Genomic DNA, 22,934 nt, shown 5'->3' with positions numbered 1-22,934 from the left:
TCGCACTTAGCGGTCTACTCTGTACTTGTAAGATGACAGACTTTTGAGAGCTAATGCTAAGAGATGAGCCCTGTATATGTATGTATGTATGTAGCTGTATCCATAACTGGATAGTCAATAGCGGTGTTTTTATGGCTGCATCGTGGTGCGTCTTATAATAAGAAGAAATGGCATCCTCTTGTCATTTCGGCGCTGAATTCCTTCAGTGCAGAATTGCATTGCAATTCTAACTCAACCAACGGCTTACAAGACTATTGATTGATATTTTATTCTGACAACAGGCAGAAGATCTTCTGTTATTTTCACCGATTTCTATTATTTTTTATTTTTCGCTGTCTTGGACATGGATTGAGGGCTGTCCAAGTGGTGACCTCCAACTTCACCTCTCTCCTTTTTTGAACAAATATATTCTTATATCAGACCATTTCCTCTGCTGTCAACTACATCTGTGTTGTTCTTCTCTCCTTTGAGGAAATGGTGGTGCCTTTATACTAAAAGTGTCACTCCATACTCCATACTACTAAGTGCTATACAACATCCTCACCGACTCTCAACTCACTCATTTTTCCCTCTCTCTCTTCCAATTATCTTCCACCAACGACAATTTCTGTGCGAAGAAAAAACTCTGATCTTTCATTCTGACTCCGACTCTGATTTTCATTATTTTTCAGCTATTTTTCCTTTTTGGTGGTGAGCAATAACACACAACAAACAAAACCACCGAGGGAGGGAAAAAAAAAAAAAGCCTCACGCTACCCCAGCCTCCTGACTGAAAGATTCGAGCCTCTTTCTCTCTCTCTCTTTCTCTCTCTCCCTCTCTCTCTCTCTCTCTTTCATTCCTTCTGGAACTTCTATCGCAGCGACTCGAATTGTATCACCCGCACCTCTTCATTGTCTACGCTTTCGTCTCAATTTCTATGGACACACCCCCTGTACCCTCAACCTGCAGGGTGTCCTCTTTGACTTTTTCACCACCAGCCACCAGTGATTCAAACCTGCAGAATGGCCATCAGAATCGCAGATTCGTCCTCTTCCAGCCCCTCGCGGCGACCTTCTCTGAGTCTTTGTCCTGAACCGGACCGAAAAGCCTCTCTCCCCCCTCCGAAGAAGAAAAAGGCCAAGCATAGCATGTGGCATCGCCTAGGCTTGCGCAAGTTGCTAGGCCGTGAACAACGCGATACTTCTTCTTCCTGTTCGCCTTGCCAGTCCCGTCCTCAATCCTATCCCGTCTCCGGCGCTTCCTCTCCCGATACTACGCCCAATGGCAGCACCGCCAATGTCAAACCCCATGAAACCATGACCCGCAGATTGACGCGCCGGGTCGGTGTTGTATCCCGTGCCACCACCTTCAAACGCCAGGTCTCCGAACAGAGAGATCGTCTGGAACCCTTCGAGCCGCCCGAACCCCGCCGTGCCGCGTCCGCCGACCGTCGCCGCCCAGTCAGTTCTCAGACCCAGGGAACCAAAACTCCACAGCCCGCTCCGGGCCCGCGGACGTCCGCCCCCGAAATACAATGGCGCGAGCAAGGCGAAAAACACGGAGAGGGAGAGGACGCATCAGCGGTGATAGCAGAAGCCGCAGAGGAAACCGAGACTACGGTGCCAACAGAAAAAACAACAGAACCGGAGGAAGCAACGGAGCGAACCATGGTTGATGAATCTTCCGAAGCAAATCACAATCACCCCAACCATACAGAGGGCGTTGATGACCGTAGCGATCTCCGGTCCGAGCGGAGCCGCCGTCCCCCGGAACCAGACCCAAACATGGAGACTATGGATCCCGCGGAGGAGAGTCGCATCATCGAAATGGAGCTGGAGAAGCGATGGATCTTGAACCTGACCATGCACTTCCGTGATCGCTCGCGGCGTGAGAAACTGTTCGTCACCTATGCTGAGACCCCTACACTCTGGCGCCGGGTCACCGTCTCGTGTGACTACCGGAGTCCAGAGCCGGATTCGCTGGAACAGGATCTGAGTGAAATGTGGAACCAGAAAGACCGCTGCGCGCGCATCTACGAGTCGCTCCGCGAATCGCTGGCTGAGATCCAGTTCTACGACACGGTTACGAATCTCAAGCTAGAGACTCGCGATGGCCGTCTGCATGTGCATGTGACAGAGGACGTGAACGAGACCATTGCCTATCCTGCGATTTTCCACATTGGGCATTTGCCAGGGATCAAGCTTGTCTCTGAAGACCATCTACACTTCGTGAGACATGAATCTGGATTTGTCTACCACGTGGAATTGAACGGTCGATCCTTTATCAAAAAGGAAATCCCCGGCCCCGACATGGTCGATGAGTTTCTCTACGAAATCAACGCGCTTCATGAGCTCCTGGGTGCGCAGAATGTCATCCAGCTCGAGGCTATTGTGGTGGATGAGGAGCGCCAAGTTATCAAGGGTCTGTTGATCGGCTACGCAGACAAGGGAGCTTTGGTCGACATGCTCTACTACCGCGATGGCAAGAACACCATCTCCTGGAAGCGGCGGGAACGCTGGGCGAAGCAGATTGTTCAGGGCTTGGCTGAAATCCACGAAGCCGGCTTCGTGCAAGGAGACTTTACCCTGTCGAATATCGTGCTCGATGGCAACGACGATGCAAAGATCATTGATATCAATCGCCGGGGTTGCCCTGTCGGCTGGGAGCCGCCGGAGATTGTGGCTAAGCTTGAAAGCAAGCAGCGGATCTCCATGTACATTGGTGTCAAAACAGATCTTTTTCAGTTGGGAATGACCCTGTGGGCCGTCGCAACTGAGAACGACGAGCCCGAACGACAATGCCGTCCATTGCTCATCCCCGACGACATAGACATCCCAGACTACTATCGAAGACTGGTAGCCATTTGCATGAGCCCATATCCTCAGCAAAGACTCTCGGCCAAGGAACTCTTGACCCTGTTCCCACCCTTTATCCCTCCGACATCGCACGCATTGCCGATGGTATACTACCCACCGCCCACAGGCATGGGCGTCGGGCCACGCACCAGCCATCCTCATCCTCATCCTCCTTTGGAGAATGGGTTTGCTTATCTCCATTCGCGGGCTGGTTCCGCCGAGGAGAGCCAGCAACCTCAATCCCCGGGCCAACAGCACCCACAGGATGATGGGTACTCATCCATGAGCCGCCAGTCTCATTCCGACACCGGGCCGCGTCGTGTCAGCTATATCCAGTCTGATGGCGAGAAAACGCGGCCTGTATCTCCGGAGGCCGTCGAGGAGGAACCGAAGCCCATCGAGGCTTCCATGCAGCTTGTTCCTCGGGTAGATCCGTTGGATTTTCTGAGGAGGCAGGCGGCGAATACAGATGCAAATACGAATAATACAAACAACAACAACTAATTGGAGGGCGCGATATGGCCTCTCGACCCTGAAATTGTTATCATTGGCGATGGAGTTTGGATATGGAGTTTTGGACTTGGAGCTTGATTTTCACCTATTTGTCTCCTTTTTTGTGATTTGAATTTGTTTTCTCTTATTATATCCCCAAGATTGAAGCTCTCTTGACGACGATACGCTTTCCTATGTCTATTTATTTGTATTTCCTTGTGTTCTCGGCGATCTGTTGGTTGGTTGATTGATTGATTGGTGTCAATACTTCACTTCTCCTTCTTCCATAAGGACTGTATTAGTCTTAGTATTCTGCCATTCCTGTCTCATACAATAGACGTGATTCACTGTATACACGCAATATATGCACCATGTGCCAAGAAAAGAAAAGGGCACAACGCCCTAAATATCTCTCTAACTAATTAAGGACTAACGCCCTCCACCTTTCCCCTCTCCCCTCTCCCCTCTTCCCCAATCTCCATTCCTTCTCCATTCTGTCCTTCCTCTTCAGGTAACCACTACGAGCGTGGACTGAAGAAAGCCGCCAGTGCCAATTAAAATCCTTCAAACGGCGAGGTTGAGAGGTTTTTGACATAGATTGCTCGCATATGTATGTGCTTGCATCCACAGCTGTTCCTGCATGTTGTAGACGTGCCTGAATGCTTATGATGGATATTGAAGCCCAACACCGTGCAAGTCTCTGAAAACTCGGTGCATGTCACTATACGAAAACACTCATGTGGCATGCCGTGCTATATCTGAGTCCTGGAGATAGCGACTCAAACGACGAGCCTCTACAAATCGTGGACTAGGTCGTCGAATTCAAGGCAGCCCACGAAGGTGCTCTGCGGTGCCTTAGTACGAAGAGGTAGTGGAATTTCGTCTGTTATCGCTGTGCTTTCTACAATTAAAGTATGCCACATCTATCTGCGTGGTCTCCTGAAAGGAAACCTGCGCCACCGTTTTGGAAAGTATTTGGAACAGGTTGAAACCCTGGCAAAAGGAACTTTTTTTTTTTTTTTTTTTTTTGGAAGACGACCGGAATGTCTGAGCTGATTTATCTAATGTATACTAAGCTGAACACATGCAGGCCTGTCATTCTCCAATCTTTGGAAAAGGCGATAAAAGCGGCAATTCATAGGAATACCTGACTGGCTAAAGGGTATCACGTTTTCGGATTGTGAGTGGACATACAATCCTCACAAATCGATCTAGGTACGGAGTACTTAGCATGCAATCGAGCAAAATTTCCTGGTCAAATTGCATACACTATACTGCATATCACAAACAACGCCCTTTCGTTAGCTTCACGCTCATGAAGAAGACACACTTTCCGGTCATTACAGCTGTCAACAGACAAGCAGACCACAGGGCTCGAGTCTGGAAGACTTATCATCTGCCCATATAAAAGCACATCCACTGATCCTGAATTCTGGAAAAATCCCACTTAAGGAGATGTCAGCTGAGACATCGTCAACTGAAAAAACCTGTCAGCGCCCACAGCGCAAAAAGAAGACAAGGCGAGCTCGAGTGTGTCTCGCTTTTCTCTCATTGTATGCTCCACGAAATAGGGTCTGAATACTGTTCTGCCGCTATTCGCTCCCTTCACTGCTAATAAATCCGGATCGGGGGAAGCCTGCATCTCGAGATCCATCATGTATCAATGCAAGGTTATTATTGATTGCTTCTTCTACCCGCACATTGTTTTCATTTCTTGCAGCCATTATATTTGGGCACTTTTTTCCAGCCTCAAGGCTCATTACTGGTGGGGACTATGTGAGATTTCCTGCTTTGGATGACACGGCGCCAATCAAGAGACAGAGGTTTATACAAGCCTATATTTACGATGAAGGAGTAATGGCTTACAGAAGGAGGGCCCGAGTTGGTAGAATTTCAGAGATCCATATAACTAGGGTACATACCTACGGTATTGGATATGGCAACCAGAAAAGACCAAAATAGTGGTCTAGTGGGGCATGTGTCGGATCTATAACAAACATGAGCCGTGTATTTTAGCTTTCAATATGACAATGCACCACCTGATAATCGAAAGTGCAACATAATCTTACCTACTCATCACCCACCAAGAAAGCCTCAAAACTGTCCTGCCACGGCTTCGCATCCGTTCCCAGCCCCCGTCCAATAAGCACAATCTTACAGCAAGCAGGTTCCTCAGGATCAGATTGTGGTGGCTGCTCCGAGTCTCTAATCTCAAAAATTTCGCGCACAGCTTGGATGATCTTTGCTGATTTCTCGTCGTCGCTCAGTGCCAGGATACCCTTTAAGCGGTGAACTTCAAAATCGGTAGGTTGAGTCTGAGACGGTTTGGAAGCAGCAGGGAGGGGAAGCTTAGAGTCCCAAAGGACGGACTGCAGCCAGGCGTCTACATGGGGGACTTTGTGGGTGGGGATTGGGGGTGTTATAATCGAGACAGTTGAGATGGCCTGCATCCGTCAGTAATCTGCATCAAAAGAGTTCTGTTGAAAGAAATAAAATACCGGATCGATATGACTATGCCCCTTCTCGCCAAAGTCCAAGCTAGCAAGATGATCATACGCATGCAAATCCAACACAACGCCCTCGATCTGCGGCGTCTTGCTGTGATCCGTAACATGAATCTTGGCGACGCTGTTAATCGCTAAGATGCGGTCACGGACGGCATCCAGTTCCTCGGCTGTTACCAGATCCGCCTTGTTGAGAATGATCACATCCGCGTGCGAGATTTGCATATGGGCCATGGATAGCACGGGACCGGTGTGCTCATGCCCATGTCCATTGTCGTTGCCATCAGGCGCACCACCATGTCCCGAAGAAGCGGTCTCTTCAGGCGCCGGCTGGTCAAGAAGACGGAGGATATTCTTGGCGTCGACGAGTGTGACGATTCCATCGAGATAGATAGAGCTGCCTAGATTATCGTCGACCCAGAATACGGGAGCGATGTTGCCCGGGTCCGCTAGGCCTGTGGTCTCGAGGAGAATGTAGTCGAAGGTGCCGCGGCGTTCCATTAGGGATTCGATAGCCATAACGCCGGAATCTCTGTTCTTGTTAGACGATTTCTGAAAAATTGCCGGGGTATGTATAGGGAAAGTACTTGACGGAGCAGCAGATGCAGCCGTTCCCGACGTCCATCCATTCGGTGACTTCTTTTCCGTCTTCGTTGACGGTGAGAGGTTTTTCGATGTCGGAGGCTTTGGTTTATACAGTTACTTATCTGTGCATATCGTATAATCTCGATTCAGCTTGCGTACTCACAGTCTCCGAATTCTACAAACAAGCCTTAGTATAGATGTCCTAGATTCATGTTCCGGAAAACAAACCATTCATGATCACGGCTATCTTCTTTCCATGTTTCTCTGTGAGAATATAGTTCAACAGCGTTGTCTTTCCAGCACCCAGATACCCTGTATGCGTTGGTTAGTCCATTCCCTTCGCTTTGGTCCATATCTCAGGTGCTTGTATACCAGTTACCAGCGTGATCGGCACTCGACTCTGCGCCGGAGTGTCTGTTGTCGTAGTTGGCGTGGACGAGATCGGATTCTCCGAAACATCGACCAGCGCGGGGGGCGCATCATCGTCTTCTATATCTGCCATATTGTCCTTTCCATTCAAGCAAAATGATCTAGATAAGATGCACGTACAAATCGGAGATGTCAGCGGAGACGATGAATGACGTTGCCCAGAGCGGATGCATTAGGGCATAGGGCTTCCCCGGTCACTGGGTTTGGTTTGTTTGATACAGTTTTCCGTATCGGGTTATCCTTCAATCCCGCCCGTCACTCGTTCGCTGCCCCCCTATTCCCTTTTCTCTCTTTTATTATAGAATTTCTCTACAATGGCAACTGCGGGAGTCCAATCGTCAACCTCCCCGCGCTTACCCAGTCCCCCACCGCTCACAGAGGTCCAGATTGGGCCCCCGTCTCCATCGGTCGGCGACGAGTCCTCCGGCCAGGATGCAGAGCAATCACTAGGATACACCCCGGCCAACAACAACGATGAAGCTAGTGCGACGCGGAGAGTTCGACCCGGGAGTAAAGCAATTGATATGGCTGCTGGTCCGCCATTGATTCCTCTCGCGCAGGTTAGTTGACTCCGATGGCAAACAAAGAGTTGCATTCGGCAATTGCGTGCTAACAGGAGAGAGGAACAGCTCGACTCCCCATTCCAACTCCAAGAACACCTGAAAGCCCTGCACAACCACTATACCCGACCTGAAGGCTCCGAAACAGTTATTCCGATCCACCGCGACATCGCGATCCAGCTTGCGGAACCCCCTGAAGGCGTTGACCGGGCGCTCTGGCTCTACGAACTATGCCGCTTCCTCACGATGAAAGTCAACAACCTTATCGTTGCCTTCTTCGCCGAGAACCCACCCTGCTCCATCCAGACGTGTCCCGAAATGCAAGCCTCGGAATGGCAGTACCTCTGCGCCGTCCACGATCCCCCAAAGACCTGCTGCGCTATCGATTACTGCTGTCACACGCTCGACTGGGCTACGAACATCCTTACCTCTCCCAAACACTTCCCCAGTCGGTTGACGCTGGGCTCAGAAGCAAGCGGTGGACCGCAGGCGAGTATGAGACACTTGATCAATATTTTCCGTCGGGTGTATCGAATCTTCGCGCATGCTTGGTTCAAGCACCGGGAGGTGTTCTGGCAGGTGGAGGGTAACGAGGGACTTTATATCTTCTTCAAGACGGTTTGCGATGTGTACCATCTTATGCCGGAGGATAGCTACACAGTTCCCGCGGAGGCAGAGGGTATCGAGCCGGCTGCGGAGCAGCCCGCGGAGAAGCCGGCGGAGGGACTACGAGTTACGATACTGCGAAAGGAGGATGAAGGATCCAAGGACGGCGACACTAGTGCTACCGCACGACGTCATAAACACTCTCCGTCCACCGGTTCGCGCGTCGCTACTATCGCTGAGAGTGCTGAGGATAACGAGGATTCTAAAGCCGAATTATTGGAGGTGAAGGAGGACGCTGCCCCGGAGAAGGATACCGAAGAAGAAGAAGAAGAGGAAGAAGAAGAAGAAGAAGAAGGCGAGGAGACTACCATTGCGCTCGAGGAACCTTGGGAGGTGACAGAACAGCCGAACGGCGATAACATCGTTATTCACGAGCAGGAGATCAGCGAGGAACCCAAGTTTGAGGAACCCAAGCTTGAAGAACCCGAGACGACTGGGCCGGAAGAGGAGTCGCAAACACAGCCTACAGAGGAGCAAGCGAAACCCAGCCAAGCTGAGGAGCCGCATACAGAGCCCGAAACGAGCAAACCGGAAGAAGAGATCGAACCCTTCCCGGCCGCAGAGGAACCATCCTCGGAGCCAGCACCGGAGCCCACGCCGGAGCCCACGTTGGAGCCCACGTTGGAACCAGATCCGGTAGCAGAGCCTGAGCCCACGCCGGAGCCGGTAGCAGAGCCTGAGTCCAAGCCAGAGACAGAGACAAAGACAGAGACAGAGGAAAAGAAAGAGACAGAGGAAAAGAAAGAGACAGAGGAAAAGAAAGAGACAGAGGAAAAGAAAGAGCAACCAGCAGAACAAGACAAGGAAACCAAGTCCGAGACCGAACCAGAACCGGCTAAGGAGGCTTAACATCTTTATCCTTGCTTTCTACGATGATTCTGTTTCTATGTCATGGATTACGGTTATAACTTGCATGTTTCTGACGATTTCACTGTATGATAGCTTAAATTTTTTGTGGACATAGGCACTGTAATATTGGATATGACATTAATACTTTTTGAAATTGAATAATGATACCCGTATTCCTCAATTGGTCTGTATGGTGTGCTATATTGGGTAATATCTCAGGTCGTCCGTCTCCGAGCAACAACACCGAACAACACTCAACACAGCTTCACGAACCAACTCCATCTGGCACCTAAACTCCGGTATACCCCTGTATACCAATTAGAAAACTCAAATTCAAACCACGAAACCAAGAAATACATGACCGAACAACCCACAATGCCACCCGCCCTCAAAGGCATCCCCCCGATCCATTTCGGACCCTTCGTCGTAACCACCCAGGTATTCCCGTCACCCCAACACCTCCCTCCCCCAACCCAACCCCAATATTAACAATACAAAAAAAAAAAAAAAACAGGTCTTCCACCTAACCCCCACCACCTTCGCCCTCGTAAACCTCAAACCCATCCTCCCGGGCCACGTCCTAATTTCCCCGCGCCGCATAGCCCCCCGCGTCGCCGACCTGACCCCCTCCGAAACAACCGACCTCTTCCTTACAGTCCGCCGCGTAGGCCGGATGATCGAGCGCGTGTATGGCGCGAGTAGTCTGAATATCGCGATTCAGGACGGGGTGGATGCCGGGCAGAGCGTGCCGCATGTGCATGCGCATGTTATTCCGAGGCAGAGGAGGGATTTGGATCATTTGGGGGGGACGGATGCGATTTATGACATGTTGGATGGGGAGGAGGGAGATGTGGGGAGGATTCAGAGGGAGGTTGCTGCCACTACGAAGTCCGGGGCTGGGGATGGATCGGGGTCCGGGTCGGGGTCGGGGTCTGTTACGGAGGAGGTAAAGAAGCAGCTGGCGCAAGATGATGAGGGTGGGAGGCGGACTAATTTTCCGGCTGTTGATAATGATGCTAGGAAACCGAGAGGTATGGAGGAGATGGAGGCTGAGGCTACCATGTTGGCAAGGGAGATGGAGAAGGAGCCGCTGGATTGAATGGCCTACATATAGACGGTGTAGAGTATGCTTGTATGCTAATGTTCCCATGTTCAATTGCACGCCAACTAGTATATACTATCGATGAAAGAACCCCATATTGATGCTACCTAACCCGTGGTACCGTCCACAACTCATCGATAAACGATGGTACCAACCAAAACCCAAACCTGAACGCCCAAGACCATGATATGAGAAAAAGAAATGCATCAAGTCATCCATGGAGAAGTCACCATCCTTCATGCGCTCGTACCATTCGCACCAGTCTTGTTCTTCCAAAACGTCTCCCGTTCCTTGAGTACCGTCGCCGCCCATTCCTGCGTCTCGGGCAACTGAATGCGCGAAGCGACATAGCAGAACTCAGTCAGGTCGATATCATGAGCCCGCTCGTACTCCACCATCTGCAGAAGAAGCTCCATCTTGTCGACATCGTGCACAAACTGAGCCTCCAGCGTTTGGTTCTCCTCGTACTCGTTGAACACCTGCAAGATACCCGCCCCGGTCAGCATTCCACCCGGTACACCGCCCAGCAGATTCTTCGAAATGTAGTCCATCACATCCGCTTCACGTCGAGCCTTCTCCGGCTTGGTCACCTTGTCCTTCGGTGTAATGTCACCCACGAGCGACTCGGCCATGTCGTGAACCAGCGCCATCTTCATGCAGTGGGGCAGATTGATGCGGGATGCCAGCGGCGGCGGAGCGAGCATCGTCATGATCGACATGCGGTACATGTGGTCGGAGATAGATTCGCCCTTGTCGATTCCGAATCGGCGCCAGCCTTCACGCTTGGTGGTCTTGAGACGTTCGAGAAGGTGGAAGAAGGGGACCGGTGAGGGGGAGTTCTCTTCGGGCGGGTGGGGGAGGGACGCCAGGACTAGGTTGTCAGCATTTATGATCCCACAGTACACTAGACTGTATAGAAAGAAGTCTTACCTGACTTGGTGGTCCAAACAGGGTCGGATGGTGCTTCAGAGCCCATGATGATGGTAGTAGTGAGATACTAGAACGAACGTAGAAGATGGGTAAAGATTATACAGTAATGCAACTATGGATATTAGCAGTATTGGTGTAGCCAAAAGACCGTATAAGCAGGCAAGAGAACGAAAGCAAAGAAAGACGCTGCAATGCAAGAAAGCGAAAGAGAGAAAGAGAAAAAGGGAAAGAGAAGACAATAAGATCGGCACCCAGCCAAACAGTGCAAACACATACTCCGCCATTTCTATACGGAGCTCAACGACAACCTCGTTTCTACCACTCACATCTCTCTGATTATTCTGTCTTCAAGATGTATTCGTCAAAACCCTCCAGACCAAAGCCTCTACCATGGTCGACTCCCTCTCATCTCTCCGTCTTCGTCCGCAATCTCCAATTCCTGAACCTCCATCACCACCAAGACTGGCCGGGCATCACCGTTCGTGCCCTATCGCCCTCGTCGCAGAACCAACGCCAGCGCATGAAAGCTGTGGAATGGGCTTTGTATCATCTCTGCGCAATCTGGAATCCGGAAGTAACACAGGATGTATGTCCATGCCAATCAATGCGAGAGAACAAGACCTATCAGCTACAAGTACAAATAAATGGAGCCAGCTGACCGGACGATGTGACACCAGAAACTACGCCCGTTTTTCCCTCCATTGGAAGCGCTGCAGTCGGTGAACCTCCGCGCGGCTTTGTTTCGGGTGCTGTCAGATCTAAAAAAGAATGGCGACCTGGGAAAGGAAACAATACTACGCAAGTCAATGTTGGACGACTGCAAGGGGGAGAAATTCGATGAGCTGCTGGCGTTTTTCTCTACGGCGGTTCTGCGTAAAGTCTTGACCGCCTCGCTTGATGGGAGGCAGTTGAACCCGGCTCTGAGGTTGTCGTTGGCGAACGGGATCTCCCCTGAGGATTACCAGCTTGCGCTGCCTCTTCTCCTGGCGCATCGGGTTTCACTTGGGTCGACAGAGGAGCGTCGCGCTCGCGTTCTGAATACATATGACAAATTTTTGCAATTACTGGATAATAAGAAGGTTCAGCTGGAACAACGGTCTCAGGAAAATCCGCAGTCAGTTCCCGAGGAACCGACAGATTTCGGACGTCTCGCGGAGCAGGTACAGACAAATTGGCTGGGTAGCGAAGAATGGGCGAACAATCTGCTTTATGGTGGATCGCAGAGCAGCAGCGATGCGTTCCTGGAACTACCATTTGCGAAGGCCTGGGCAAAGGCGAAAGAATCAACCGTGGAGGATCTCAAGGCGGGTTCCTCTCGCGATCTGTTACTTGATCTTGACTCGCGGGTATCGCGCCAGCAGGATCGACTGAGCAGATGGCGCGAATATAGCAGCACTGCGACCAAGGAGAATGAACCGGTCAATACGGACTCGTTACTCTCAAATAACGCTGCAAGAAACAATCCAGTGGCTTTTAGGGACCACCAGGCACTCACTGTTGCCAGCATTGCCAAAGCAGTTCGAGAGCCTGAGAGTCGTGCTACACCTACTCAACAAGACCAATCCATTCTACTTTCTATGAATGAAGCTCTTGCGCGCATCGACGGCAAGTCGCGCTCATCTTCCGGGGAAACGAAGCCCCAAACATCTCCTGAGCCCGCAGAGCCTGCCACAAGCACTCCATCGCACGATCATAGTCCGCAGGAACCCGCACCAACCACCGAAACCGAGCCGGAACCCATTCCATCCCCAGACGACAACGACCATATCGACCCAGAGCCTTCAATAGATCATGCCTCCCCCAGCATAACCCTCACCGAACCAGACTCCGAACCCAGACTCTTCGCCCTAGCCGAACGAACCCGCAAATCCATGTCCCTCATCGCCCCACGCCCCAGCCTCCCACCACCAGAAGAGAAATCCTCCCGCCGCCAAAACCGAATGTCCTTCCCCGTGAACCCATACCAAACCCCGCCAAAGAAAGCACCGCCTAGGGCGCAGACTCCGCAGGATCAGCTTTTCGAGGAGAGCGCGGATTATGCGAGTGTGTTTAAGTCGCGGCCGCTTATTGCGCAGAGTCCTGTTTCTTCTCCGGCTGTGCATGTTAGTCCGTTGGGGGATTTTGATTTGGAGACGGATGTGGATGCGGAGGTTGATGTTGATATTGATGTTGATGTTGATGGGGAGTTGGATATGGACGTGGATGAGGGTGAGATGCGGGGTTTTGGTTCGCCTTCGATACGGCGGAGATGAATGGGTATTATTGTATTAGGGTAAATAGGAAATAACTATTGTACAGTGTCATTAAATCATGAGCAAATGTAATATACATAACCTGTTGTCCTGCACAACAAGGATCATTAGCCCTTCCTGCTTCTCGTTTGTCTGCGCGTTCGCGGCTGACATTCCTCTTCAGAGTCATGAATCTCATCAGGTGGAGGTGAGAGTTCCTCAACGGAGCTGGAGTCTTCATCATTGGCATTTGCATTTTCAATACCATCCTCATCACCGTCATCTGCCTCTCCTTCGTCATCGCTGTCCCTAATCTCAATTGCATGAGACTCAGACCGTGGACGAGTTTCTTGTTCTTGCCGTTCGACCACCAACCCCCCATCATCACCATCATCCTCACCCGGTAGAAGGAATCCACCCCCTCGATCCGCCGGATCTTCTTCATCCTCTCCTTCTCCTTCCTCCTCGTGTACTGTCTCTTCCTGACGCTCACGATCCCCAGGTCTAATCTGCTTCGCAAACGGATTAACCTCATCCTCCTCATAGTCCATAGCACCCCCATACTCCTCCCTAACGCGCTCCGCAATCCTCAGCCCAAACAAGAACTTCCTCCACGTCTGCAAGATGCGTTTCTCAGCCTTGAGCTGTTCCCTCTTCCGCTTCTCCGCTTCCTCCGCCATCCACGCATCCGTGACAACGCCCTCGTTTTCTTCTGCAACGACAACGCCCTCGATAACGGGAACGGCCATTTTGGATCCAAATTCGAAACCAGTCACTGCTTCGGCGTAGTCGACGCCTAGTTTCTTGCAGACGCGCACGGTCCCGGACCAAGGGATATGCACGGCGCCGCGGGGTACCATGGAGGGAACGAAGCAGTCGATGTTTCCGTAATCGTTTTTGGGTATTATTCCGTTCTCGATTGGTGGTGGGATGATGTATTCTGTTTGGTATTTTGCGTAGAGGCCTTGTTTCGGTTTCTCGCCAGTTTGGCGCTGTAGCTCGTCGACTTCGCGTTTACGGAGGAGGGTTACGGCGCGGATGGGGACGCGTTTCAGTGGTGCTTCGCCCATTTTGGTCTGCCGGCCTTCTTTGTGCCAGCTCTCTGCGGAGAGGCATTTTACTACGTCTGCGCGGCGGAAGACGTCTTCGTTTTTGGCTTTGGCGCCTTTGCCCGTTGTGAATGCGCGGACGGGTTTGGAGCCTGGGCGGAGGGCTTCTTCGCGGCGGAGAAAGCGTTCGAGGACGAATTCTGTGGAAGCGCGGAGGCTTTGCAGTGTGTCGCCTTCTTTGGCGGGTTTCTTTTCTGGTTGTTTGGGTGTGAGGTCTTGAGTGTTTTCGATGTCATCGACTGGTGTTCCCTGGTTCTGAGGTCGCTGGTAGATTCGGAATATCACCCGGAACCAGTCGTATTCGAAGAATTTCCCGTTTTTGCCGGGGATGGGGATCTTTTCGGCTGGCATTCGGTAGCCTTTCGTTTTTCCTGGCCATGTGCGGCGACGCAGATAGCGTGTTGTAACGTCTTTGGCTGATTTGTCTGGTGAGTATGCTATCACGTAGCATATGACTTGTTTCACTTTTTCTGCTTTTGCCCCGCGAGGTTCGAAAGCTGCTTGTAGCTCTGTAGTAGTTGCCACAGGATTCTTGAGTACTAAGGGGTCGACAGGGATGATCTGGTGGGTGATAGGAGATGCCACCTCTGTCCAGTAGATGGGAAACGGCAGATCTCGATCGTAGCGGGGGCTATTATTGCGACGTGATAAGACATTATTGTCTGGAGAGTCACTGTCACTCTCCTCATCCTCGTCCAACTCGGCTCCTGTTTCCGTCGCTTCTGCAATGCCGGGTTCTGAGGTTTCCGTTTTGGACTTCGGGGTATGGGTCTCTGCCTTGGTCCATCCGAATCCAAGAGGTTGTAGACTGGCCACTAACCTAGCTTCAATGTCCAATGCGCGAAGAAGCGCCGTGAAGAGCTGTGCACCTGTATCCCTAGAACCCTCCATGCGCTCCGCTGCCGACCGGAACTCGTCCACACTGGCAAATCGTTCTCCATGTCGCTCGGGGTCATGGTCATCATTGTTAAAGGAGCGTATTTCAGCATCCACCTGCGCCATGTGCTGGTATCCATGCTTGCGCAAACCCGGAGCAGTAATTTTGAACTGTTTCCTCCAGTATGCGGAGAGAATCTTGAGTAGGGAAATGACAGGATCTCCCAGACTCATATCCGGCTGTCCAGGTTCCAATCGCGACGAGCCTTCTCCCCAATCCCGTTCTGAATTCCGAGTTTGTTTCCCTTTTCCTTTCTTCTTTTTGGTGGATTTCTCCGGGGGTTCTGGTTCTGGGGGATCGAGCGCTGATGCGACTCGCCACTTCTTGATCTCCTTGTGAATTCCCTGGGGTAACCTGCGCCGGAGGGTATCGTGGACTTGAGAATCATTAGCCCAGGCGTTTCGGACGGCATTGTGAGCAAGTAGCAGCTGCACGTGTAAACAATGGGTCCTGATACGGATCTGGCGCTCAATCTTGGACGGGCCCTTTTTGCCATCAAGGAGGTCAGCTACGTGCACTTCGTTCTTATCGAGCGTCAATTCGAGATCCTGCGATTCAACGGCAGACGGGAGAAGAGCGGTGGTAGGTGCGGGCTGGTTCGTAGTATCTATGGCGTCTTCCCAATCCATAGCGTCATCGTCGTCGTCGTCGTCGTCGTCGCTCTCCTCGTCCTCTGATCCCTGGCCTTTTCCCTTGCTCTTCTCGGTCGCATCATTATTCCCAGGGGTTTCCTCATTATCAGAGTCAGGCGCATCACTCAATGGTGAGCCGTCTTCGGAATCCTCCACAACTGGAGCTTTGACAGCAGGGATCGCATGGTGGCGTTTGGCACTGGGGGGATCCTCGGAGGAGACGCGCTTGCGGGGGACGAACGGTGGCATGCAGAGAAGGTCAGCCAGAGTTCAATATTACAGGAATAGTTGGATTGAATAAAGAACTCGTGTATTGAGTTTTATGGCGTGATGAGGTGGTTGAAAGATGAAAGAATGAAAGAGTAGTGATGGTCGGAGAACCGAGGTCGACGATCCCTCCGGAACTTCACAAGTAGTTACGCTGTGTTGTAGTTGCATTCTTCTTCATACTCTCGAATCACACATAAACACATAACTACTATATCTACTAGAAATCACTATGGAAGCCGTCAAGCGTTTCTTCTCCTCTCCCCGGTTCGCCGTGGCCGGTGCCAGCAATGATGCCAACAAGTTTGGCTACAAACGTGGGGAATAGCCTCATGATTTCCCAATGAGGAAGAGTAACTGACTCTCTCTCTCTACATCTAGTGCTTGCCTGGTATCACCAGCACTCGCTCCCCGTCACTCCCCTCAACCCCCGATCTCCCCAGATTTCTCTCCCCTCCAAGGACTACGCTACGGTCGCCTCACCGTCCGCCTTGCCGTCGCCCACGCAGACGTCGCTGTCGGTCGTGACGCCCCCCGCGGTGTCGCTGTCGGTGCTGCAGGAAGCGCATTCGGTCGGAATCCCCGCCGTCTGGTTGCAGCCGGGCACATTTGATGATGCGGTGCTGCAGTTTGCGAGGAAGCACTTTGAGGCCGTGATTGCCGGAGATGGAGGCCGAGGAGGAGAAGGATGGTGTGTTTTGGTGGATGGAGAAGCTGGATTGGATGCTGCTGGGGTGCAATGGGGTGCTCAGAAGCTGTAATCTTTTCTTTGTTAGTGTTGAAGTACTAGTATTTTTTGTGAATGATGGATGCTAGGATATAGTCATAGTGCAGTAAAGTAACTTCAGCCTCACCATTTTCTTCACCTTCTTTTTCTCTCAACTTTCTTCTTTTTTCATCATTTTTCATCCTCACTTCCATTGTTCATTTTTTATCATGGAAGAGGATTTTTAGCCATCTAGATCATTAATTCTCCCACTGAATACTATTTCTCTTCATTATGCCCAGTTCGCGTGCCTCTTCTTCTCTCTACAGCTCCCCCGTCCATCACTCCCCCGTTCCACCAAAACTCGATCTGGCCGACGCTCATTCCCAGCTCTACCAGACGCCCTCTACCACTTCTGCTTCGTCTTCCCTCTTCAATACTATTTCTACGAGTTCTCGCAAACGATCCCGCACCGGAGGCTCCGATAAACGCCGTTCTCTGTATGATTTCTCCGCCGCTGCCGCTCACGATGGTGACGATCACCTCTATCGCTCTTCCTGGTTGGGTCGGGATGAAAATGTCTCTGGAATAGAATATGATCACCCGGATATCCGTGGAGAGCTACCTCTAGCTCCTCCTATCGATGCCAGTGTCGATCTTTTATCCAGTCACACAGGGAACACCCGCAAGCGCAGTCGTCAGGAACAGCAGGAAGGAGTTCAGGACAAGAAGGATGTTACTCCATCGCCTCTTCCGGCTAGCTGGGGTCAATCTGTGATGAATGCCGTGGGAAAAGTATGGAGTTTTTGCTGGTCGGGTGCGTTTCGTGGTTTCTATGCTGGGGGTGGTCATGGTTATCACATGTCTACGGATTCAGCGCCCCAGCTTGATTACAGTCACAGAGCTCCTTCTCCCTCGCAGTCCACGTCGACTGAAAAGACTGCTGTTGATGAAGCGACCGAGGGTACCTCTGCCTACTACTTCAAAGGCGAATCGACTCCCATCCCCGGCCAGTACCCCGATGACAACGAGATTCACAAAAACTGGGTCGTGGTTCAGACTGACGGTCCCGCGGACTGTTTCTCCTTTGGAGTCGAGGCACCAAACCCCGCGAAACGAGTGCACCGTATGTGCGGCACTGAAGATCTGTCTCCTACGCATCACAGGTCGACTGCGGTGCCACGCGTGGGTAAAAGGACCTCTCTTGGCGGACCAACCACCCCCACACGGATCCCAGTTCCATCCTCCAACAGCAAATCCTCCAACAGCAAATCCTCCAGCAACAAATCCTCCAGCAACAAATCCTCCAGCAACAAATCCTCCAGCAACAAAAAGCATCGTGATAGCCCCGTATCAGCTGAGACGCAGCGCTTCGTCGCGCAGATGCGGCGTATGGAGCGGGAGGAAGACGCAAATCTGCGACGTCTGAATCGACAGCTAGAGATGATGATTCAAGAAGGCAAGCAGGCATTGGGAGCCCAATTTGAGGTCGATGAACTGGGAATGGACTACAACTGATCCCTCCCCTTGCTTTTCGACTTATGCCTTTTTATATCCATCTGCGTCTCTCTTGATACCCCTTACCTTCTTTTGGAAGACATCTTTTACGTATTATGACAGGTTTGGCTTTTGTTTATTCAGCTGCTAGTTGGCAGTGGTGTTACGAGAAAAGTGTTATGAACTGAGTGCTATGACGACTGATGAGTCTAATGTATCTAAACGATCATCATTAATGTGACCACGAGAATTCGTCGGGTTTAATCTTACTGACTTTAGCCCACTCCCAAGGTATCCCATCAAACTGAAAGCCCCCAATACACTGTTCAAAATCTGCGAGAACCACAAAGAACACCGCATCCAATAACCGAAAGCGCCCTGCAAATTCCCCCAATCAGCAAGTCATCACAAATCACGTTGAATAACAAATAATATTCACCCTTCAAGAGCACACAATGCCAGCGTCGCAGCCCAAATACCATCAACCCCCTTTTCATAGCGCTTCCTGTAACATCCATGATTTCTATGCCCACCACATCCCGGGCGATTTTCATCCACCAAGACCGCGATCGTTATCACCCATAGTATCAAAGTAATGACATTGCACGCGACGGCAGACCAGAGTTTAAAGAGACTCTTTGCTATAAACGATGTGGTTATGATGTATATAGTCGCGAGGATCGTAGCGATGGCCTATTTATCAACCGAAAATGTAGTGTCAGTAAGCGATATGATGGGATGGAGAGGTTGGTGCTTAGCATACCGTAAACATAGCCAGAGCATATCCGCTGGGTGCTTCCTCTGACAGTTTAGCTGCAGAGCAGCCGATGACCGCTAGGGCGACGAGTGATTGTAGGGTATGGATAGCGATTGGGAGCATTTTGTGTGTAGGGAAGAAGTTGGGTTCGAGGGATGTTGGTTAGCTATTATTTTCTATTTACCTTTCTACTTTTTCCAGAAAGATAATATCATCATGGAGCTAGAGGTACTGATGTGGGCACGGGAATAGTGGAGTGATCTGTGGTTCCCCATACTGGTCCGTCCTGTTCTGTGGGTGAGCGATTCGGTTTCCTGGATGGTTCCAACTATGCAGAGTACAAACTCGAATATCACAGGACATATCAGCAACGGGGATTAAATAGTAGATCTAATAATCTCATCTAGCTATAACCAAACAATTTATACCCATTTCACAGTGCGTAATTACTTCCCCACAGTTCACTCCCCGTTAGGGTTCTCAATACCAAAAACGGAAACTCCCGTGTCCCGCCCACGTGAGCGGAAGCCGGAATGGCAAATTGTTGGCGAAAGCTCATTACACCACCTTTTACAACGAAGTCTGTCTTCTGATTCTGCACTACTGCAAATTAGACGGAAAATATGAACGGAGACCCATATTTTCATGAACCGCGAGCTAAGCATGCATGTGAACCATGTCGGTGAGTGGAATAGCGTTATTCTCGTCTAAAGCCGATGGCAGATGCTGACTTCCAGCAGGAAGAAAAAGACGAAATGCCCAGGCGAGAAACCGATATGTTCGTTTTGTCGGAGGCTGAGTCAGAGATGTGTGTATTTGCCAAAGGATAAGGTTGGAACTGTGGCATTTAAGGTAAATTAGTATATTGGATGATTTGAGAATTGCGCTGAGTGGCAAGTCCAAAAATGACTCGAAGGAACGGCTGCATCGGTTGGAAATGCAGGTGGAGCGGATGCATGATACTATTCAGTTCGCCATACTCTAGACATTACTTTGAGAGTGTTGCTGATGGTATGTTAGGGCATTGAGTGGGCAGACGAGACCTACAGCGCGGCCGGAAGGCTCTGCGGTGACCCTGCCTTCTTCCGTAGGCTTTGATATTCATGCTTTGTATGAATTTCATTAACCCTATTTTCCGGGTATCAGGGCTAACTAAACAGCCCTCATCCCCCTCTGGAAGTACTGCCCTACTTTGTTGAGATCTACAAATCCCGGATACACATACAACCTCTTCCGCTTTTCAATCCTACCCTTTTACACGAACAGGTTGCTCTCTTTCCACGGTATTTACTGCGGTCACTTTTAGCAGTTATATTGCCCTTCTCGGAGCATCCGTTCTATGGCGCTTCCAAAACAGAGGCTGTGGACTTTTACATCCGGTCTGCTCGGGAGACGGTAATTCTTCGAGCGGCAGAGGGCATTTGTACTATGGAGCTTTTACAGGCGTTGTGCTTGCTGACTTTGTGTGATATTGCCGGTGAGCTCATACTTTCAGTCTTAGTAGAGACTTATTTGCTGATGTCTTGTACAGCCGGAAAACAAGCTAGAACGGTAATGAACATAAGCATAGCATCAAGGCTCGCCAAAACCCTCAAATCCAACCATCCCGAAACCTCTCCCAACGAAGACAAAGCCAGATGCTGCTGGAGCATCTACATCCTAGAACAAGTTTTCACCCCAGGTCCAAACACTTTACAAACCGACACCTACCCCCTACTCAACACACCCGCGCCCCCCAGTCCACCAAAACCACCCCTCCCAGCAGACTTCCAAACACCAAAACCACCATCCAAACAGACCTTAGGCGGCAGCGCCAGCGACCAAGGAATCATAGGCTACTGTATCCAACTAATCTCCATCTGGGGAGAAGCAACCACCTACATGCGGCAAATCCACACCGGCCAAATCGAAGACGCCTGGCTCTCCACATCGACATACCACCGGCTAATTGCAGAATTTTACAAATTCGAAGCAAGCCTGGCGCAAGCGCACCGCTACAAAACTGTCAGGGAGCACCTGAAATCTGCCGCAGAGGTTGCGCAGTATAAAGAATACTGGACAACCTGGCTCCTTCTGCAGACCATGTTCCACACCGTCCAGGCACTTCTCAATCATCCGCTTTTTCACATCGCGACGTCTAGAAAGCCGGATTCTAGCTTTACTCTGAGGCCGCCATCTTTCTTACAACATGTGGTTGATCAGGCGCTTATGCATTCTGGGTGGACGGTACGGTTAGTGAGAATGATGGAGGAGCTAGGGATGAGGATTTGTGACCCGTTTATTGGGTATCAGGTTGTGGTTACGGCGACTGTGCATTGGATTTTTGCGTTTGCGAGTGATGATACTGTTGCTGAGCGGGCGTGTTCGGATTTTGAGAGGTGTCGTGGGCTTATTCTGGGTATGGTGGGGGAGTGGCCGCATTTTGGGCAGGCTGTAAGCACCCATCTCCTCTGAATAAAGACAGAAAGTCATGGCTGACAAGAGCACAGATAAACGGACTAAACTACCTCCAAAGCCTCATCCAACAAAACGACAGAACAACAGGTCACCACGGCATCCCGTCCTTCAAACTCTCCGTTTTATGGGACTTGCTAGATCCCATGTCCATAGGTCGAGGCACTGACACACCCTCGCTGCAGCCACTAAGCTCTATAGGAGAGCGTATCCCCACGCAGTATGTAGCCCAGTTACACGAGCCGTCAGAAAATCGGGAGGACAATGGAGACAAACACAACGAAAGAGGGTTTGAGGATGCGATGGGGGATGCGCAGTCGTCGATGTATTTCCATGATCCGTTGATGGATGAGGAGTTATTGGGGTCTTTTGATATACCTGTTTCGCCACAGTTGCATTTCTTGTCTTTTGGGGATTTATAGATTTATAATGGACGAAAGAACTTTATTTAAATTTAATATACATCAGTATTCCAACAGTCTTCTGATCACTGCTGAAAGTAATCATGTCTAGTCCTCCCCCAGGGATAAAGCTCATCAGTGAACGCGCGAAGTTGGCGAACAAAATTCTTATACCAGGCGCCCTCTTTTAAAAGCAGGAATTGTCCTAAAGCAAATCTCAGTATGTCACAAGAAATCGTCGTCAGAATAAGGTTGGTAGATCCTCACATCTTCCCACCAAGGCGGCGAATCCGATACACCTCATGGGGAAAGCCATGACCGAGAGTCCCGGGGAAAGCATCTTTTTCGACGTCAACAACAATATGGATCTTTGGATCGGACTGGGTATATCGGGGTTGGGTGGTTGGAGGCGAACAAAGTGACGGCCAGTTTCAAGTTCTTGGGTACTTCTGTTGGTATGGCTTTCGTCCCCTCGCCACCTATATAGCCTATGCTTACTCGGTTCTTTTGACCGAGTTGACCAGCGGTTCTCACTGTTTCCAAGTGAATATTACACATCGGCGCATAATGAGTTTCTGCGCCAAAACACACATTTTCCCATCCCGACGAAGCGAATCAACAGTACTTCATGCACGTTTGTTGAAGTATACTACTACCACCACACTCATAGTCGTCTATCATTGGTCGAACAACTAATGTGGGTACGGATCGAACGTCCGTCTTCACATACCCTATACGGAAACTAGACCTGCATAAATAACGGGGGATATGCGAATGAGGGTGCTGGGTGGGCAGATGCGGAGGGGAGTATTGGGTTTTGAGCGAGGGGGTGCGTTGAGGCTGGGGTTTCTTTTGTTACGGGGGAGAGGGGGACGGTTACGGAGTTGGTTACTGCCCTGACGAAGCAGCAGAGATGAACAAGGGCTTCCCGGTGGTGATTAACCTGAGTACCGGGTGGTTTGTGTCTCCTCCAACGCCGGGGAGCAATATC

At 50.7% G+C, this 22,934-nt stretch overlaps 11 protein-coding genes across 11 annotated transcripts; 7 read left to right on the top strand and 4 right to left on the bottom strand.

Moving 5' to 3' along the window:
• Positions 1-1,128: 1,128 nt before the first annotated feature.
• ASPGLDRAFT_152857 (uncharacterized protein) lies at positions 1,129-3,723 on the top strand (the record flags this gene model as incomplete). The annotated part of the gene is made up of 2 exons (XM_022542313.1): positions 1,129-1,599; positions 1,732-3,723. 2 exons carry the CDS (start codon positions 1,129-1,131, stop codon positions 3,337-3,339), a joined length of 2,079 nt encoding a protein of 692 aa, XP_022399005.1. The 3' UTR covers positions 3,340-3,723.
• Positions 3,724-5,166: 1,443 nt separating this feature from the next.
• On the bottom strand, positions 5,167-6,950 carry ASPGLDRAFT_49078 (CobW family GTP-binding protein). Its single transcript, XM_022547027.1, has 7 exons — positions 6,789-6,950; positions 6,645-6,728; positions 6,580-6,591; positions 6,419-6,515; positions 5,826-6,363; positions 5,397-5,771; positions 5,167-5,314 (listed from the first exon to the last, which is right to left on the bottom strand). Exons 1-6 carry the CDS (start codon positions 6,916-6,918, stop codon positions 5,397-5,399), a joined length of 1,236 nt encoding a protein of 411 aa, XP_022399004.1. The 5' UTR covers positions 6,919-6,950; the 3' UTR covers positions 5,167-5,314.
• Positions 6,951-7,159: 209 nt separating this feature from the next.
• Positions 7,160-8,920, top strand: ASPGLDRAFT_67790 (Mob1 family protein; the record flags this gene model as incomplete). Its single annotated transcript, XM_022549190.1, has 2 exons — positions 7,160-7,405; positions 7,475-8,920. 2 exons carry the CDS (start codon positions 7,160-7,162, stop codon positions 8,918-8,920), a joined length of 1,692 nt encoding a protein of 563 aa, XP_022399003.1.
• A 375-nt stretch (positions 8,921-9,295) lies between these two features.
• Positions 9,296-10,019, top strand: ASPGLDRAFT_37054 (HIT family protein; the record flags this gene model as incomplete). Its single annotated transcript, XM_022544773.1, has 2 exons — positions 9,296-9,358; positions 9,435-10,019. The coding sequence occupies 2 exons, from the start codon at positions 9,296-9,298 to the stop codon at positions 10,017-10,019; spliced, it is 648 nt and encodes a 215-aa protein (XP_022399002.1).
• Positions 10,020-10,258: 239 nt separating this feature from the next.
• Positions 10,259-10,998, bottom strand: ASPGLDRAFT_130294 (HD domain-containing protein; the record flags this gene model as incomplete). The annotated part of the gene is made up of 2 exons (XM_022540955.1): positions 10,259-10,893; positions 10,953-10,998. The coding sequence occupies 2 exons, from the start codon at positions 10,996-10,998 to the stop codon at positions 10,259-10,261; spliced, it is 681 nt and encodes a 226-aa protein (XP_022399001.1).
• Positions 10,999-11,304: 306 nt separating this feature from the next.
• On the top strand, positions 11,305-13,204 carry ASPGLDRAFT_130356 (uncharacterized protein; the record flags this gene model as incomplete). Its single annotated transcript, XM_022540964.1, has 2 exons — positions 11,305-11,538; positions 11,630-13,204. 2 exons carry the CDS (start codon positions 11,305-11,307, stop codon positions 13,202-13,204), a joined length of 1,809 nt encoding a protein of 602 aa, XP_022399000.1.
• A 257-nt stretch (positions 13,205-13,461) lies between these two features.
• On the bottom strand, positions 13,462-16,110 carry ASPGLDRAFT_112017 (Rad4 family protein; the record flags this gene model as incomplete). Its single annotated transcript, XM_022539598.1, has 1 exon — positions 13,462-16,110. A coding segment is annotated over one exon (2,649 nt), but the record flags the coding sequence as incomplete, so codon positions are not given.
• Positions 16,111-16,300: 190 nt separating this feature from the next.
• ASPGLDRAFT_49072 (CoA-binding protein) lies at positions 16,301-16,926 on the top strand. Its single transcript, XM_022547026.1, has 2 exons — positions 16,301-16,445; positions 16,510-16,926. The coding sequence occupies exons 1-2, from the start codon at positions 16,361-16,363 to the stop codon at positions 16,887-16,889; spliced, it is 465 nt and encodes a 154-aa protein (XP_022398998.1). The 5' UTR covers positions 16,301-16,360; the 3' UTR covers positions 16,890-16,926.
• Positions 16,927-17,010: 84 nt separating this feature from the next.
• ASPGLDRAFT_49071 (uncharacterized protein) lies at positions 17,011-18,801 on the top strand. Its single transcript, XM_022547025.1, has one exon. The coding sequence runs from the start codon at positions 17,129-17,131 to the stop codon at positions 18,350-18,352; it is 1,224 nt and encodes a 407-aa protein (XP_022398997.1). The 5' UTR covers positions 17,011-17,128; the 3' UTR covers positions 18,353-18,801.
• On the bottom strand, positions 18,635-19,328 carry ASPGLDRAFT_521596 (uncharacterized protein). Its single transcript, XM_022547688.1, has 2 exons — positions 19,095-19,328; positions 18,635-19,024 (listed from the first exon to the last, which is right to left on the bottom strand). Exons 1-2 carry the CDS (start codon positions 19,209-19,211, stop codon positions 18,767-18,769), a joined length of 375 nt encoding a protein of 124 aa, XP_022398996.1. The 5' UTR covers positions 19,212-19,328; the 3' UTR covers positions 18,635-18,766.
• Positions 19,329-19,702: 374 nt separating this feature from the next.
• Positions 19,703-22,019, top strand: ASPGLDRAFT_59321 (uncharacterized protein). Its single transcript, XM_022548371.1, has 7 exons — positions 19,703-19,770; positions 19,829-19,940; positions 19,987-20,057; positions 20,109-20,198; positions 20,249-20,565; positions 20,620-21,521; positions 21,578-22,019. Exons 1-7 carry the CDS (start codon positions 19,712-19,714, stop codon positions 21,962-21,964), a joined length of 1,938 nt encoding a protein of 645 aa, XP_022398995.1. The 5' UTR covers positions 19,703-19,711; the 3' UTR covers positions 21,965-22,019.
• Positions 22,020-22,934: the final 915 nt, after the last annotated feature.

This window comes from Aspergillus glaucus (assembly GCF_001890805.1).
Source record: "Aspergillus glaucus CBS 516.65 unplaced genomic scaffold ASPGLscaffold_15, whole genome shotgun sequence".
Taxonomy (NCBI): domain Eukaryota; kingdom Fungi; phylum Ascomycota; class Eurotiomycetes; order Eurotiales; family Aspergillaceae; genus Aspergillus; species Aspergillus glaucus.
This window is presented reverse-complemented; position numbering and strand designations above follow the sequence as displayed.